Source organism: Pyxicephalus adspersus, chromosome 11 (genome assembly GCF_032062135.1).
Source record: "Pyxicephalus adspersus chromosome 11, UCB_Pads_2.0, whole genome shotgun sequence".
Lineage (NCBI taxonomy): Eukaryota > Metazoa > Chordata > Amphibia > Anura > Pyxicephalidae > Pyxicephalus > Pyxicephalus adspersus.
Genome location: NC_092868.1, coordinates 53,425,169 through 53,441,639, shown reverse-complemented (window position 1 = coordinate 53,441,639; position 16,471 = coordinate 53,425,169). Strand labels below are relative to the sequence as shown.

Sequence of the window (16,471 nt, the reverse complement as noted above, 5' to 3'; positions counted from 1 at the left end):
GTGGTTTTGTAACCTGCATGCATAAAATGCAGAAGTACGGAGTACAATGGATGGAACAGTATTCCTGGCATGTTACACTAAAGAATGTGCTCAGAATTTGTTCCACATATTTTATACTGTTTATACAATATAGAGACCAGACACTGGTTTGTATGGGCTTCCATGCATACTAATTGGTAAATGTATGTGATGAGCAGGACGATAACCTGAAGTTGATTACAACTGCGTGGGAACAATCATTGGCTAACCTGGAGTGGCTACACATTTTTGTTTGCATAGAGAGATTTAGTTAATGGAAATGCAAGACACTTGGTAGGAGGTTGGCTCACCCAGTCATTTTTTTCTGGACTAAACCTTTAAATATCATCCATCACTGCTAGGAATATTTATTTTTAACATACCTTTGGTAATTGCATGCTGAACCATTCACTAATTTTATTTTTATTTATGTTTCTTTTGCTGCATGATGACACCATGATTTTTTTTACTTGTTTGTATTCATTCCTTTGCCTTCATCCTTTACCTGTCACGTTGCGCCTTTCCCCTTCCTGCTTGTTTTGTATAAACTCTGTCTTGATAGCAGGAGAGAGAAAGATCAATCTTGTCCGATACCTGATGTCTGGGTACATCAGCGATCCTGTGCTAGACACTTTTTCAGAACATGCACATGCTCTCTCTGCTAGCCTCCAAGACAGGGCAGATCAGTTTCCATCTTTTCTCTCTCTGCCCATTCCAAACTGCTTGCCAGAGAGGTTTCCAAAAAGACCTGGTTAGTATGACATATTGCCTGTTGTGTTTAGTAAAGCATTAGGCCCCGTAGGTCCACCTGTAGTTTGGATTAATGTCTTAATAGCAGATATTGTATTACCGATCTGCTCTTTTCCTGCAGTTCCTGCCACCAAACTAAATCCTCTGAACAAGACAAGTCTTGGACAAAGTGTTAGCAAATATGACCTCTTGGTGTGGTTTGAGATCAGTGAACTGGAGCCGACAGGAGAGTAAGTTACCAAGAAAATACAGTCATTATAAGGTGGTCATTTATATAATCATGTGTTGACCTATATTTAATACTTCGTTCAGGTACATCCCAGCCGTGGTGGATCACTCTGGGGGACTGTCCTGTCAGGGAACCTTCCTTCTGCACCAGGTATAGTACACAAGGCAGTAAAAAGTATTCCTTTAAACAAGTATCATAGCTATGTGTTAATGGTTGAGTTATGTCTTAACATTCAAAACATTGAAGGCCCTGTATAGTTTTGATACCTATCCCCTATACACAACAGATATTTAAAAATATACAGCAACCATATAGTAAAGTATAACAACTGTATTTTTATCAATCAAAAGCAACCCTTGAGCTTCAGTCATTTTGCCAAAGCTATATCTATATAGCTATATCTATAACTATATCAAAAGCATTTTCCTAATCTCTTCTTTTCTGGTAAGAAAACATGGTGACAGAGAACATCAGGGTGCTGACCTGTTCAAACTCAGCCAAAAATTGCACAGATATCAACATTTCTATTGACAATTCCATTCAATTGTGTCACCTATGATATCGCATCTTGCACCATCTGGAAGTAGCTAGTGACTGTGGATGGTGCCTACACGAAGATGGCTCTGTTCTTCAGGAGGCAAAAGTAAATGAAATCACTGTTAGAGGAAGTATTGTGATCTTTGAATCAATGGCAATAATACATGTGAAGCAAAAACAGATTGGAAAAATCCAAAACTCATTTGTTGTTTTTATATCTGACCTTAAGGCAATTTTTAGCTCTTCTCAGTAGGCGGAGAACAAAATGGAGTAGTTTTGTCCTATCTGCGGCATTGTTTTACCTATTTGTTTTTTATTCATTGTGACAGGGCATCCAGCGCAGAATCACAGTGACTATAATCCACGAAAAGGGCAATGAGTTACACTGGAAAGATGTACGAGAACTGGTAGTAGGTAAGTGTCAGGACACGTCCCTTGAACTGTAGATGTCCCCTCTCCTAGCGATTCTGTACTGACAGTCTATTGTCTTGTTGTCTTTGCAGGGAGAGTACGAAACAAAGCAGAGGTGGATGATTCTGCAGCAGATGCTGTCCTTTCCCTCAACATCATATCTGCCAAATATCTTAAATCTCACAGCTCCAGCAGGTAACCTATTATTACTGCAGGGACAAGGCACCCTGGGTAATATTTTTACAAAGTTTAAAGTTAGATCCACCAGAAGTAAAACGTATCCTCAGAGTCTGTTAGACAATCTAATAGTAAGTTACAAAGCATCATTAACTGGTTCTTGGAATCTAAAGAACAGAACCTTTACGGTTTCTTCTGGGTTCTCATATTTTTCACCTAAGTGAGAATGAAGTGCATGTGGGAGGGGCCAGGTTTAAGCTCCACCCAAGAGGTACCCACTGCAGGGTTTCAACTCAGTCTAACAGGACCTAGGCTAAATGAGAATATATGGGTTGAAACAGCTTTAACTATCTGGATGGTGGAAAGACTCCAACTTAATTATTTAACACAGCTTAGTGGATCCTTGCGGTTTGAAGGCCTAGGGTTACTACACAAAGATAGGACTAGAAACCAAGCACTAAGGTGCCAGCTGCATCTGTACTGCCAAACTGTGGGAAATTAAGAACACATTTAAAAAAAATGTTTATAAGAAATTAGCCACCCAAGGGGTAAATGAGATGAAAATAATTTTTTTTCCCTAAAACAGGAAGGTTTACATGTTCAGATGTTACACGGGTGCTCTGTGGCCTTTAGGTACATCTCCGTCTGATCAGTAATAAATACAGTGATGTGGTAGACTTGTTTTTCCATAATTTTTAAGTTTTGTATTTTCTAAAGTACCTTCTTTAAAACCACATCTTTACGACCCGAACTTTGTAACACTAATCTTGAGCCTGTTATTGCTTGTTCTTTTTTTACTCTGGCTTTGTACTGTTCAGATGATTCTTTTGGTTATTACTTTGTACATTGTCTTTTCTGTGTCTATAAATAAAGTTTATAAAAAAAAAAAACAAAAAAAAAAAATAAAAAACACATCTTAGGGTGGAGTTATGCCGTAACATGGTCGAAGGATTCATTTCCAAGTGATGAATGGCTTTGCCTGTCATTTTATTTGCTATATTTATCTTACCTTTAATTTGCATTTCTCCCTTTTATTTAATTTTAACCTCCCTCTCGTTTTGAAGTCTTGTCCGTGCCCCGGGCGTCCTCCATTTTGTCTCCCCAAATGTCTCTGTCACTAATAGCCGCTTCTTCTTCTGTGTCTTTCAGGCTGTTTCTTGATAAGGATATGCCTAGGTATTTTATGTTTTGCTTCTCCCCCTCCTCCCTTCCCACTGCCAACACCCTTCACATAAAGATTCTTCAGGTTGTCACTGAATACTTTATGTCCCCTTTCCCTGCACTGGCTTGATTCCCCTTCCTCCATAGCGTTTTTGCACTACATAGTTAGATGGTGAATAGTAGAATTTAAATGGCAGCTTCAAGGGACACTATCATCAAACCATTTTTATTTATATATTGCAGAGTCTAAAGAAATATCTTGAAATATATTACTTAAAAATAAAAGAACTTCTCATAAGGAATAGCAAAATTAACTACCGACTACATTTTAATAAGTGCTTTTACCCCACTGCAAGGACACTCCTCTCTTACATGAAATTGCTGGACTGGTTCAAACATTCGTTTGCTTAAAAAAAAATGAAAAATACAAATCCAGTAATGCAGGAAGGATGTTCTGTTGGTAAGTGGTTGATGCGCTGGTCACAACACGGATAAGGATTTATAAGGGTTCCATGATTTGCTATTTAGTTTCCACCTTGTTGCATTTGGTGATAGTGTCACTTATTCTGCCTTTGTAGCGATAGATAAGTTTAAACATATTAGCTTTAGTATAATTGTATGATAATATTTGTTTACAAAAATGTATTTGTTCACGGGGTTGACCACCTCTGCCATTTCTCTCTCCCCTCTTAGTTACAATGGATCGATAGATCACATGGGGTGGAATAGGATTACTGCATCACTTTTGTAGTGATTGGTAAACTCAACCCCGACTTAGCATTTAATACAGTCCATCTGGATGGGCCAACAGCTCCCCTTGACTTCTGCATTCTCACATTGTCCCTGTTTACAGTTAACATCAGAGGTCAGAATGAAGGTGTATCTATACCCAGGAACCCAAAACTTTATATGTCACAGCTTACCAGTCCTTAGATTTGGTGGCTGCATTTGTTTTTTTCTTGCCAGCATTCTTCTCTTTCTCTATTTTCACCTAGTGATTCTTCCAGTAACACACTTTCCGTCATGGAGTGACAACTTTCATTCACCTTACTGTATCTATAGAGAAGCAGTTTTGTCACCCTAGGACAGATTGTAGAACACTTTCTGTTCTTCTCTTGTCCAAAAAATAAGGTAGAGGAGTTTGCAATCCACAGAGCAGAGCTAATAAGAAATCAGCTGACCAGTGGATTTCTGGCCAATTAGGTATTTGTTTCAAAGATCGAATGGGGAATAATTAGATTGTATTGTTTGCGTTTACATGCAAGTAGATCAGACGTAAAATACTGCTGAGATAGGTAGGTTTAGTGTTTCAGAATTTCTCCAGATGTGTTGAAAAATCATCTTGGTGCAAAAATATCATGCCTGGTAATATGGGATGCAGTTCACCCACATACTGTAGATCTTCCTTACTGTGTGAGAACCAGGTAGGCCATTGTATAGTGCTAACAAGGAAACCTGATTGCTTCTGGCCACCAGCCAGGCCTTCTCTATATATGTCCCCATGCTCTAGAGTTCATTCTGATCAGGTGCTCTTTTAAGTTTCATCCAAGCCAAAACTGCTATTTCAAAGATGGCGGTACTCCCCCTTTCCCAGGAGGAATATGTTATTTATTATAAAACTAATAGTTTTGTATTGCTTTGAGGTCACATTTGTGTGTCTTTGTGTATCTGTGGTGTGTGTTGGGAGCCAGGTGTATTCCATGTTGTACAGAGACAGTTTGGTCGTAAAGGATTACTGATGTTCCCACTCTGATTCTGTAGGACGTTTTATCGGTTCGAGGCTGTATGGGACAGCTCCCTGCATAACTCCCTACTCCTCAACAGGGTCACTCCCTATGGAGAGAAGATCTTTATGACACTCTCTGCTTACTTAGAGGTATGTAGTCTGTGCTTTGTATGAGCAGTCTTCTGCTTACCTGCCTGGTCTATTAGTTCCTCTGTTACAGCTTTCTTTTAGTACATTCTGTAAATGTGACACATTTGGACCTGATTTCATAAAGCTCTCCATGCCTGGAGAGAATACACTTTCATCAGTGAAGCTGGGTAATCCAGCAAACCTGGAATGCATTTTTTAGAAGTTATTTGCCATTTCTTAGCAATTGTTTTTAATCCTGGACCAGATCTATTCCAGGTTTGCTGGATCACCCAGCTTCTCCGATCAAAGTGTATCCTTTCCAGCTTTGGAGAACTTTAAAAAATCAGGCTAATTCTGTCAATTGTTTCCTATTGTTCTGACATAGGTTGCAGACTTTAATCAATTTTTATTAATTTAGTTGTTTCCCCCATCAAATGCTGTGCCTTTATCACTTTATTCCAACCTTCCACTTTTCCATCATCCATCCTTCTTATCACTTTACCTCTTCAATCCTTTTATTCCTTTCTCCTCCCTCGCTTTTCACTTCTTTTCTTCCTCACTTCTTTTCTTCTTTCCTCTTATGCACTCTTTCACATTTATTTCTTCCTCCCACTTCCTTCTCTTTTTCCTCTGTATTTCCCTTCAAGTTTTCCCTCTTTTTTTCCCCCCTACCTCCCTCTTTCACCTTTTTTTCATTAGTTTTCTGAAGTCCCTCCCCCCTCCCTCTTTTTTCACACTTTTCCTCCCTCACTGCCTTGCCTTCCTTCCTCCCCCCTTTTTCTCTTTGTGATTTTCCTTTCTTCCTCTAATGCACTCTTTCACATCCATTCTTTCTTCCAGCCTACCTCCCCTCTCACCTCCCTTTAGCTTTCTTACTTTCTTCTTTTCTTCTCTTTTTCTTCAGTCTTTACCTTCCATTTTCCCTCTCCCTCTTTTCTCCCCAATCTCTTTTCACTCCTTTACTCCCTTCTTTTTCTCTTCACTTCTTTCCTTCCTTCCTCCTATGTCCCCTTTACATTCTTCCTTTCTTCCTCCCACTTTCCTTTTTAGCACCCTTCCTTTCTTCTTTCCTTCTCTTTTTCCCTCCTTTTTTTTCCCTCCCTACCTCCCTTTTCACTTTTTTTATTAGTTTCCTGAACTCACTTCTATTTTCCTCTCCCCTTCCTTCTTCCTCACTGCTTTCCTCCCTGCCAATGTTTTCTCTTCACTCTTTTCCTTTTTCCCTCCTTTGCATTCTTTCACATCCTTCCTTTCTGCCACTCTTTCCCGGCTCCCTTTTTAGCTTCCTTCCTTTCTTCTTTCTTCCTCTTTTTTATCAGTCATTGCCTTCCATTTCTTCCTTTTCTCTGCTTTCCTTTTTTCTCTTCCTTCCTCTTCACTCCTTTTCCTTGATTTTTACTCTATGACATAATATGTTCTATTATCTTTCAGCTTGATCATTGTATACAACCAGCAGTGATTACAAAAGATGTCTGTATGGTCTTTTATTCTCGTGATGCCAAAATCTCCCCTCCTCGATCCCTGCGCAACCTCTTTGGCAGTGGATATTCAAAGTCTCCTGACTGGTGAGAACTTTAGTTTATTTGATTGATTTATTTATTGTTTTTTGCCTGAGGTTTACTCTCAGGAAATGATAACAATGCCAAGAATTGTTGGAGTAAGGTAGCACAATCGCACACAAACATCAGCAGTAATGTTATACCTTGTGTGAATGTTTTGTATTGTTATCTATGATGAATATCTCTCATGTGCTTTCATTGCAGTAACCGAGTAACTGGAATCTATGAATTGAGTTTGTGCAAAATGGCAGACACAGGAAGTCCTGGTAAGAACACTAAAAGAATATTAGGGATACAAACAGGCCTCCTCTCATTTCCTGCTTTTGTGACACTGTTTTTACGCCATTGTCATTTAAGGTTCTGATAAAAAGTTAGTTTAATCTCAAAGTGTGGTGTTTTTTGTTTTTTCTATCAGGAATGCAGCGAAGAAAAAGGAAAATCTTAGACACTTCAGTGGCTTATGTTCGTGGAGAGGAGAACCTAGCTGGATGGAGACCTCGAGGTGATAGTTTGATTCTGGAACACCAGTGGGAGCTGGACAAAATGGAGCAGCTCCATGAGGTAAGACAGTCTGAATTTGTATAAATGTAGTGTTCTCTTTTCTTTCCGTGTAACTTTTATTTTATATATATATATATATATATATATATATATATATGCAGTGTTGGATTTTTTTTATAAATAAAAGTTAACAGTAATATTTCTATTTTTTTTTCCAAGGTTGAGAGAACTCGACACCTCCTCCTGCTCAGAGAGAAGCTTGGAGACAACATCCCTAAATCCCTGAGCGAGTCCATTTCACCAAGCCTCAGTAGCGGTACCCTCAGCACTTCCACCAGCATCTCCTCCCAGATCTCCACCACCACCTTCGAAAGTGCCATCACTCCAAGTGAGAGCAGTGGATATGACTCCACTGATGTTGAAAGCCTGGTGGATCGCGAGAAAGAGTTGGCCAGCAAGGTGACTTTTTATGAATTTTCCTATTGATAGTACATTTAATTATTTTCTTAAACCTCTACGCAGAAGATAAAACAGTGCAGAATGGAGATATTTATGTTGTCCACTGTAATAAAATCTAACTCGTCCTTCCTGTTGTTGGACACCATAAAACCATTAACATGTGATGTGATGTAAATAACATTGATCACATTACAATGGCACATGTCAAGAGGTGAGATAATAGGCAGCATGTAAGAGATCCATTCTTTAAGGTAATGTGTTAGAAGCAGGAACGATATAGTATAGGAATCTAAGTAACAAAGGACACATTGTAAAGGTTTACCTGTGCAAGACCATAACCAAAATAGCAAGTCTTTTTGGATGTTCCAGTACACAGGGATTAGTACCTACCAAAAGGGGTCCAAGGAAATACAACTGGTGAAATAAGGACAGGGTCCTGGTTGTCTGGGATTTATGGATGTGTGGGATTGGGAGAGGCTAACCAGTCATGGCCTGATCCAATAAAAAATCTAGCATTCCACAGATTGGTGAAATATTTCCTACTTATCAGAGAAAGGTGTCAGAGCAGACAAAAAAGAAATCACCAACTTTAAACCCCTACCATTTTTACTTAGTTTTTTTTTTGCCATTAGAAAAGCTGTATGCAGGTAAATTATTTTTCTTTTAGTGGATCATTGTGTTCTGATATTGGGATCCCAGTGCAATGTGGTTTTCTTCATGTTTTCAATTCAGAATAGTTTGCACCACAAGATGAGCCAAGCATGTGGAATAGGAGTTACTTCGTTTTTGGTTTAGGGGAAGGGGTAATTTTGGTTAGATGCTCTTCAGGGCAGGGTCCTCCCCTTTTCCTGGGTATCTGTCTGTCCTGTCATTTGCAACCCATATTTAATGTACATTGCTGCGTAATATGTTGGCGCTATATAAATATAGCTGTTTATTAATAATAATAATAATAGGAAATATACTGAGAGATACCATTGTAATACCCGTGTCCAATTCTACCCCGCAGTGTCTGAGACTACTTACTCATACATTTAACCGGGAGCTGACAGCAGTGTGCAACAGCATCAGTGATTGTAAGGTAAGCGGTACATTGACCTTATATCTTATGTTCTGGAATACATAGCTCCATTGTGTCAATTACATATACATGTATTTACATTGGGGCACAACACAATGGTTCCTTGGCACCTGAAGAGTAAATACGTTTCGTACAACATTAGATTTAAATATTAAATAAAGCCTTCCTAAGTCTATCATCAATCTGCTGTATGCACAAGTTTTGCATGTATACCTTTTTTTTATAAAAATGAAATCTTCTTGATTCCCTAGCTGTCAGATATTTCGCCAATTGGACGTGATCCATCTGTCTCAAGCTTCAGCAGTGCAACCCTAACACCCTCCTCCACCTGCCCATCCCTTGCAGATTCAAGATGCAGCTCTGTGGATCAGAAGTGAGTATACCTCCTGTGGTTTGTTGGGTTTTACTGATCATAGTGTGTACAGGATGATGACAACCATACAGAGCCCCCATTATCATGAGATTCTGTTTTTTTTTCTTGGTTACTGGTTAATAAAAGATGATAGCATAGACAAGACCAGCTCTTTGCATATTTATGTTCTTTTTTTCTTATGTTTTTATGTTCCTATTTTTTTCCAGAACACCAGAAGCTAACTCCCGTGCCTCCAGTCCTTGTACAGAGTTCGAACAGTTCCAATTGGTGCCAACAGTGGAGACTTCATACTTGGCACGTGCTGGGAAGAATGAATTTCTTAATCTTGTTCCCGATATTGAAGAGCTCAGACCTGGGTATGAAGTTTTGTATGATTACTATAGCTTATAGTGCTAAAGGTAGTGATAATTTAATTAGAGTTTGTTGGATTTGATCCAGCTCAGCTGGTGGTGAGTCCACTGGTAAGTTACACAAGGTTCACAGCAGACCTTAGCAATACCTTACCTGACAACCTCTAGGCAATGAAAACATTGCACACCTGTACCTTAACGACCTCAAGAGCTGCCCATACCCAATGTATTCGGCGGTTCTTTATGTCAGTACAAACCTGGCATTCTGTAATTCAGGTTACCTTAAAGCCAGCTATATATTCCACGTCTGTGGTTGCTATAAAGTTGCCCATGCAGAGGCAAGGAGCAGGTGCACTTGAATAACAGCCACTCACATTTCTTTTCTAGGTGTAGCTTCTGGGAGACAAAGAAAAATGCATGTATTTTGTTGTAGCATGTGACTTGCATCTTTATTTTAATGTGATAGCTCTAGTGCTTGGTGAATGTCCACCCAGTGCCGTCACACAGAGGCAGGAAGAGTCTCACCCCTGTGTAAGCTCCAAAAAGCAAAACTAAACAAAGGTATTTGCAGTTGGAAAGACCGACATTACTTTAAACCTAATGCTTCACCCTACATTGGGTAAAAAGTTAGTTCATTTAAACACATTCATATATATGTATATATATATTCAAAACTATATAATATATGTGAAACAAGTCACATGTATTTCAAACTCCCCTTCTTTCCCCTGCAGCTCAGTGGTCTCCAAGAAGGGTTACCTGAACTTCAAGGAACCTCATTCCCATTCATGGGCCAAGCACTACGTGGTTGTACGTCGTCCATACGTCTTCATCTACAACAGTGACAAGGATCCTGTGGAGAGAGGCCTTATTAACCTGTCCACCGCCCAGGTGGAGTACAGCGAGGACCAGCAGGCCATGGTTAAGGTCTGTTTAGATCTTAGTATTGTTATCTCATGTTTATGCTGTGCCCCTCTTCCATAAATGTATATTGACTCACATTGCTTGTATACATTGTGTGTTATTTAACAGAGTCCAAACATATTTGCTGTGGTCACCAAACACCGTGGGATCCTTCTGCAGGCAATTAATGATAAAGATATGAACGACTGGCTGTATGCCTTTAACCCTCTGCTTGCTGGTACAATAAGGTGAGTCCAGAATAATGCATAGTCATTAATATTTCAGCAGCTACAAGACAATACAATGCAGGATGAAGCTTAATGAGTGCAGCGCACCTGCCCTTCAGTCAATCCATTTTACTTTGTTGCACAAGATTTACAGAATTATTGTAAACTCATTTTTTAGGTTTAAATATATGGGAGAAGGGTTAGAGCCTCTTTTACTGCTGTTTGTCATACTCTCTGCTTGTTCTTGTGACAATTTTCCTTTGGGCAGAAAGTCAAGTATATCATTTTGCAATTGTCATTGGTACAGGAAATAAAAGTAAACCTCTGTCCCAATAAGGGATCCCTGTCCCCTTTCACTTTAGAGCGATTTCCACTATTTGGTAGTGTCACCAGATACAGAGAGCCTAATTTAGTAAAGCTCTCCAAGGCTGGATACACTTTTATCAGTGAAGCTGGGTGATCAAGCAAACCGGGAATGGCTTTCTAAAAAATATTTGCTATTTGTTAGCGAATGTTTTTAATTCTGGTCCAGATCTATTGCAGGTTTGCTGATGAAAGTGTATCCTCTCCAGCCTCAGGGCCAGACTGTGGGAAAAAAATAATTATAACCATTTCCCACTGTATTTAAAGTGGGCACTTTCCCACAGAATGCATTGCAGGTCAAGTTGCTTTACCACTGGGTCCCTTAGATTTTCCTTTGGCAGGCATTTATCACAAATGTAGGATAACATTTTTCAGCTTCATTAGTAACATCACTGAGGTAAGAGCATTACCTTACTAACCTTCTGTTTGTCTCTTCTGCAGGTCGAAATTAGCGCGACGCCGCTCTCTTACCACCAAGTACTGAGCAGCTCCACCCCTCACCTCCAGATATGAAGTGTTACCTCCCCTTTTTGTGATTCTTAACCGTTTCTCTTGTCTGTAAACCTGTGGCTTTTTCCTGCTTCCTCTTCTGTCTGTGCTCAAAACAAACCCAACTAGTCGCATGTGGCCGAACAAGAAGAAAAGACAGAGAGAAACGGACTCCTGACTCCCCTCTTTTCTTCTGGACGCGTTCCCCCATCCCAGCGGTTTCTAGTGTCTGTAGTGTAGTACGTCTGTCAAAAGATACATTATTTTTGCATTTTATTTCTTTTTTATTTGTCATCAGTTTAGTGAGATTTCTGGAACCTTCAGGCTTTCCTTGAAATGTTCCTGTCCTCCTTTAACCCCCTCAACCTGCTGCTAACAATCTTGGGGAGGACAGGAGATTCCCTTTATAGAGCTTTCTCTTTTACTACAGTCGTGGCTCCAGCCTTACTCTACACAAGGGTGCAGTGGGTGCCATGGCTGGCGGTGGCAAATTCTCAACATCGCAGTCAGATTCTCCTTGCCCAGGGACTTCATTGCCATTGCTAAACTTAGCGGCTGCATGGAGCAGCATGCCAGGCTGTTTCTTATCTGTGGTACGGCCAACCTCACATGCTGCAACGCGAAGACTCGGAGAAGAATGCCCTTCGCCATTGGGGGTTATTTTACTGCACAAAAATTGGGGGTATTTTTTTAAATCAGGATTTTAGGGATAAAGAAAAATGCTGCTTATCTTCTTTTTTTTTTTTTTTTTTTTTTTTTTTTTTTGTTAGGAAGTCACACCGATCAAAACAAGCAGGAAAAAAAAACAGCAACAATTTTATTCCTTCAACTATCCCAGGCCTAAAGGTTCTGAAAGCTGTTTGAGGGTGCTTCAAAATGCTGGGCCGACCGCTGGGTCTTTTTACTAAACTGGGCTGTTTTCAGAACAGGGAGGAGTCATGTGACCATGAGAGCATAATGTCTATTAATCCATTCCTGGCAGGTTCCTGCAAAAATAAATCTGCACACCATTCCCACTACAACATAGGGTGGATAAACTATATTTCTAATTATATTTATATATTGGTTAATAATAAAAAAGAGTTAAAAGTCTTTGCTTTGAGTGAAACAGAAATTCCCTGATCACATATATACAGACGCTTAATTATGATGAATATTGGTTTGCTTTTATGCACATTTTGCATTTTTTATTACAGCATCAGATACTGAGTTTTTGGGCAGTGACATTTAGATATTTCATGTTGGGTGGTGACATTTAACATAAGTATTTTATTTTGTGGTTGGGGATTTTTAATTCTTTACCTCTCATTACAGCAGACAGTAATAGTGTGGAAGTGCCCATATTGATTTATAAGTTCACTAGAGGCTAATAGCATTGTTAATACACTTTTTTATGCATATTTTCCTTAATCAGCTGATTGGCTGCCTTGTTTTAAAACTGCACCCCTTACTTTAAACTTATCTACTAATTTGGAAATTCTGAGCCCTGACAAGGATGAATGCAAGGAAGATTGGGTGAGTGTGTTTAAATTTTGGATTGCTGACCAGTTGGCATTAGGAGTCTGCCAGCTCTGGAATGCCATTAACAAAGCATGCCATGGGCCAACCAACCCAGTGAGCATGCGAGACTGGTCTCCAATGCCAAAGAAAGACAAAGCTCAAAAACAACACACTCAACTTATTCTTCCGTGCCCAGTAAAATTTGGTTCCTTTAAAAATATTATATTAGTTTTAAGTCTGTAAAGCTTTTTAAAGTATGTCTTACACTGGTATTACTCCACTTCTGCACGTTGGTGGGCACACAGCCTTAACATAACAATATCACCTCTGCCTTTATTCAAAGCAGGATTTCCTTATGGAACTTTTTTATGTCTCACACAGTACAGTTTTGCCAGATAGCAAGAAAAAATAGTGTTGGCCCTTATGCAAGAAACACTGCCTGATACAAACTGCTAATCCCCCTTTAAGCCACTTTTATCATTGTGACCCCTTCTGACTTTTCAACTGCATGTCAACTTTACACCCAAACACAAGCACTGCACTTTTATTGTTACACAAAAAGAAAACAATTTGATAATTGCATGGAAATCTGGCTTCATTTCAAAGCAAAGACCACTCCTAGCTTGTTTACTAATTGAAAGGGATGTTAATTTGTTTATAGATGTTATCGTACTGTATATTTATGCCTGCGTTTTATTGCACACAATGTAAGGGAGAAAAGAGATTGGAATGGGGTGTCGCACCTTACTAAGGATCAACGCTACAATGTCTTAAAGAGGTCTGCTTATAGATGATTTTAATCTGTCTGCTTTCTATGTGTTCTGTTGCAACATTTTTTTAAAAAACAATGCAAATATGTGGCAGATGCCACAACTTTTTATTGCATATGGCAGCCCTATTGATACCTATATGGTACATTAAGCATATTCAGTAGTAATAGGACTTGTGCATCTCTGGGGAAAAGAACTGGTATATATGTTTGAGAATTAAAATTATTCAGCATTCTGATCAATTCAAACAAATAAGGTACGCTTGTTTTTTATCTGATGGTCGACACTTAGGTCTGCCCACCCTTGCTTGCAGCACATCCAGCACATATCATGACATGACAGGCTAATGTTTTCCATCAGCTCAGTTAAAATGGGTCAGGCTTGTGTAGTACTCAAAAGAGCCAGGAATAAAACTAAATATATTAAGTAACCCATATGACAGATAACTATCATCAGATGTGGAATATCCCTTTAACAGACCACTGAGGCCAGTGCATCTAAGGCATTCCTCGTTCACTACTGGTCAGAAGGTTCTTTGAATGTATATAAAAATGGAATTGTTACTACTTAGCTTTCAATGTGTGTATTTATGCCATGTTATCCACCATCTTACCGTCTTAACTGGAATGTATACCTACAAGTGGATTCTCCTCATTCCGAAGATAAATAATCCTGTGTTTTATACTTCAAGTGATGTTCATAACGCACAAGTCTTAGAATGAAATCAGGGAGCTGCCCTGTAAATTTACTCAGCACATAGTGGAACCTTTTAGTTTTATAAATGACTTAATATCACTAATGAAATGAAAATGTATAATTAGCTCAGAGCCAGATACAAAGATTGTTACTGCCATCGACAGGCCCGTCAGATTCTAGATGAGCTTGGATGATGTTTTGAGGGATGGTTTAAGCAAAGTCACTGTGACATGAACAGTCTGCACTTTTACTTTGTGTCTTTGATATATTACATGGCCCGTGAGCCCAGATAGAGCTCTTTATCATAAGTACTATTATTTACATTCTTGGACTGCCAAAAATCATTGGTAAATAATATTGTAAACTCACATGCCAGATTTCAGCTTGACATTGGCTCAGTGGACCATATGGCTGCTTTAAACAGCTATGAATACTTTAACCTCATTGTATGCACTTGCAGATCTTACAGCTCCAATTTATATTAACCATTTGGTTAAAATGTAGATTTAATGTTAAGATTTAAACCATTCTAAGTAAACATATAATATTGCCCACCTCACCATACCCAGCTTTAGTAGAAGGTTAAAGGTGTCCTTAGATATCTTTCCTGATGAAACTACTTCCCAGTGCAAATACCAAGGCAAGGTCATGTAATCCCATTCAAAAGGCTTTAAGTGATGTCTACTCCATTTCTTTTTTTGTACTTCTTCAGCCCATGTGACCTCTGCCTTGGCGCTTGCTCATATGACTAGACAAAAGAAGGAAAGCATATTCTGAAGATAAATGTAAACCTAAGCACATCTTTTGCCGTGTGCAGTGAAAGGTTATTGCACTGTGTAGTTTGAACTTTATCAACGTTTTACATTGTTACATACTATGCAGGTTTTATATTAAATTTCTTGTTCCTTGCTAACATTCATTTATGAAGCCCCTGTTTGCTAAATTGTTTTAACAGTACAATAGATGCTGATTACTTTACATTCATCCCGAGTCGAGAGCACAGCAACCAAAATAGGCCAGCAAATTCTGTGCATACATAAGTGGCATACTTGAAATAAACTTTAATAGAAGCTTGCAATTAATTCTGCCTTTTTGCAGTCATATAGACCAGTCATGGAATTTTCTCACTTCTGAGAAGAGAAAATATTTAGGATTTGCTATGAGCCGAGTCCCCGTAAGGAGATGCTGCTGAACCTCATATCGGTGATACAATTTGGTGGCACCATATCAGCCATTAATATTGTGTTATCCGTCATCCTTCATACATATCATGCAATGAGTAAGTGAAGAAGGATTAAACTTGCCTGACTCAAAGCATTTCATTGGACCAAAGTTGACGCTGCTGAAATAAGCCACCTTGCACATTCCTACACGTTACTAGAAGACTACCAAATCTTTTAGGGCTTATATATAAAGCAGTGAATGTAATATTCCCTGGTGGACAATTAATACTGCCATTGAAATACATGGACTAAGAATATTCTCCACCAGGGAATCTTTCAGGGAATGTCACATTCACTGCTTTATAAAATAAGACCCCTTGGAATCATTTTAAACAGTGTATGGATCAGCGAGCATTTGGTTATGCAATCCAAAGCTTGTGTTTCCAACCCACAAATTGGATTTCTGCACAGAATGACCAATAGGGACCCTTCAAAACCTAAAATTATTTAGCAGTACAACACGAGTTGCATTCAGTCAGCAAAGGAGTCACTTAGGACTGAGACATCACTTCTTCGACCCGTCATAGGTGTACAGACTGCTCCTAAATAGGAAACCAAGCAGCGTGGGGTCATCATGGCGTAATACAAAACTGATACTCCTTGTCATGATTTTTAATTTTTCTGTGTTTTATTTTGTAAATATATTCGGATGTGTGGGCTTGAGTATACAAAATGTAAATATATTTCATGTATTTGTACTAATTCTGATCCATTTTGCTGTATAGCCTAGATGTGCAATGCAGATAAATCTATATATAACTGTGTATGGTAACCTTGCACCACTGAAAATGTTAGTGAACGGGATCTAACAATAAAAGTTCAAGCTGTGCATTAACAGA

At 39.0% G+C, this 16,471-nt stretch overlaps 1 protein-coding gene across 22 annotated transcripts in view; it reads left to right on the top strand.

Moving 5' to 3' along the window:
* The window catches only part of KIF1B (kinesin family member 1B), a 119,355-nt gene extending 102,884 nt beyond the window's left edge, over nucleotides 1-16,471 (top strand). For 8 of the 22 annotated variants that reach the window (XM_072426854.1, XM_072426868.1, XM_072426860.1 and 5 more), the window contains 17 exons: nucleotides 581-769; nucleotides 890-998; nucleotides 1,081-1,147; nucleotides 1,864-1,948; nucleotides 2,038-2,140; nucleotides 3,272-3,298; nucleotides 5,045-5,159; nucleotides 6,570-6,703; nucleotides 6,902-6,963; nucleotides 7,113-7,258; nucleotides 7,418-7,657; nucleotides 8,667-8,738; nucleotides 8,990-9,111; nucleotides 9,318-9,467; nucleotides 10,196-10,388; nucleotides 10,494-10,612; nucleotides 11,396-16,471. In XM_072426854.1, coding sequence (XP_072282955.1) covers nucleotides 581-769; nucleotides 890-998; nucleotides 1,081-1,147; nucleotides 1,864-1,948; nucleotides 2,038-2,140; nucleotides 3,272-3,298; nucleotides 5,045-5,159; nucleotides 6,570-6,703; nucleotides 6,902-6,963; nucleotides 7,113-7,258; nucleotides 7,418-7,657; nucleotides 8,667-8,738; nucleotides 8,990-9,111; nucleotides 9,318-9,467; nucleotides 10,196-10,388; nucleotides 10,494-10,612; nucleotides 11,396-11,438 — 1,976 coding nt within the window. In that variant the 3' untranslated portion in view covers nucleotides 11,439-16,471. The remainder of the gene's footprint in view (nucleotides 1-580; nucleotides 770-889; nucleotides 999-1,080; nucleotides 1,148-1,863; nucleotides 1,949-2,037; nucleotides 2,141-3,271; nucleotides 3,299-5,044; nucleotides 5,160-6,569; nucleotides 6,704-6,901; nucleotides 6,964-7,112; nucleotides 7,259-7,417; nucleotides 7,658-8,666; nucleotides 8,739-8,989; nucleotides 9,112-9,317; nucleotides 9,468-10,195; nucleotides 10,389-10,493; nucleotides 10,613-11,395) is intronic. The other 14 variants (XM_072426870.1, XM_072426867.1, XM_072426873.1 and 11 more) reach the window with 4 other exon arrangements.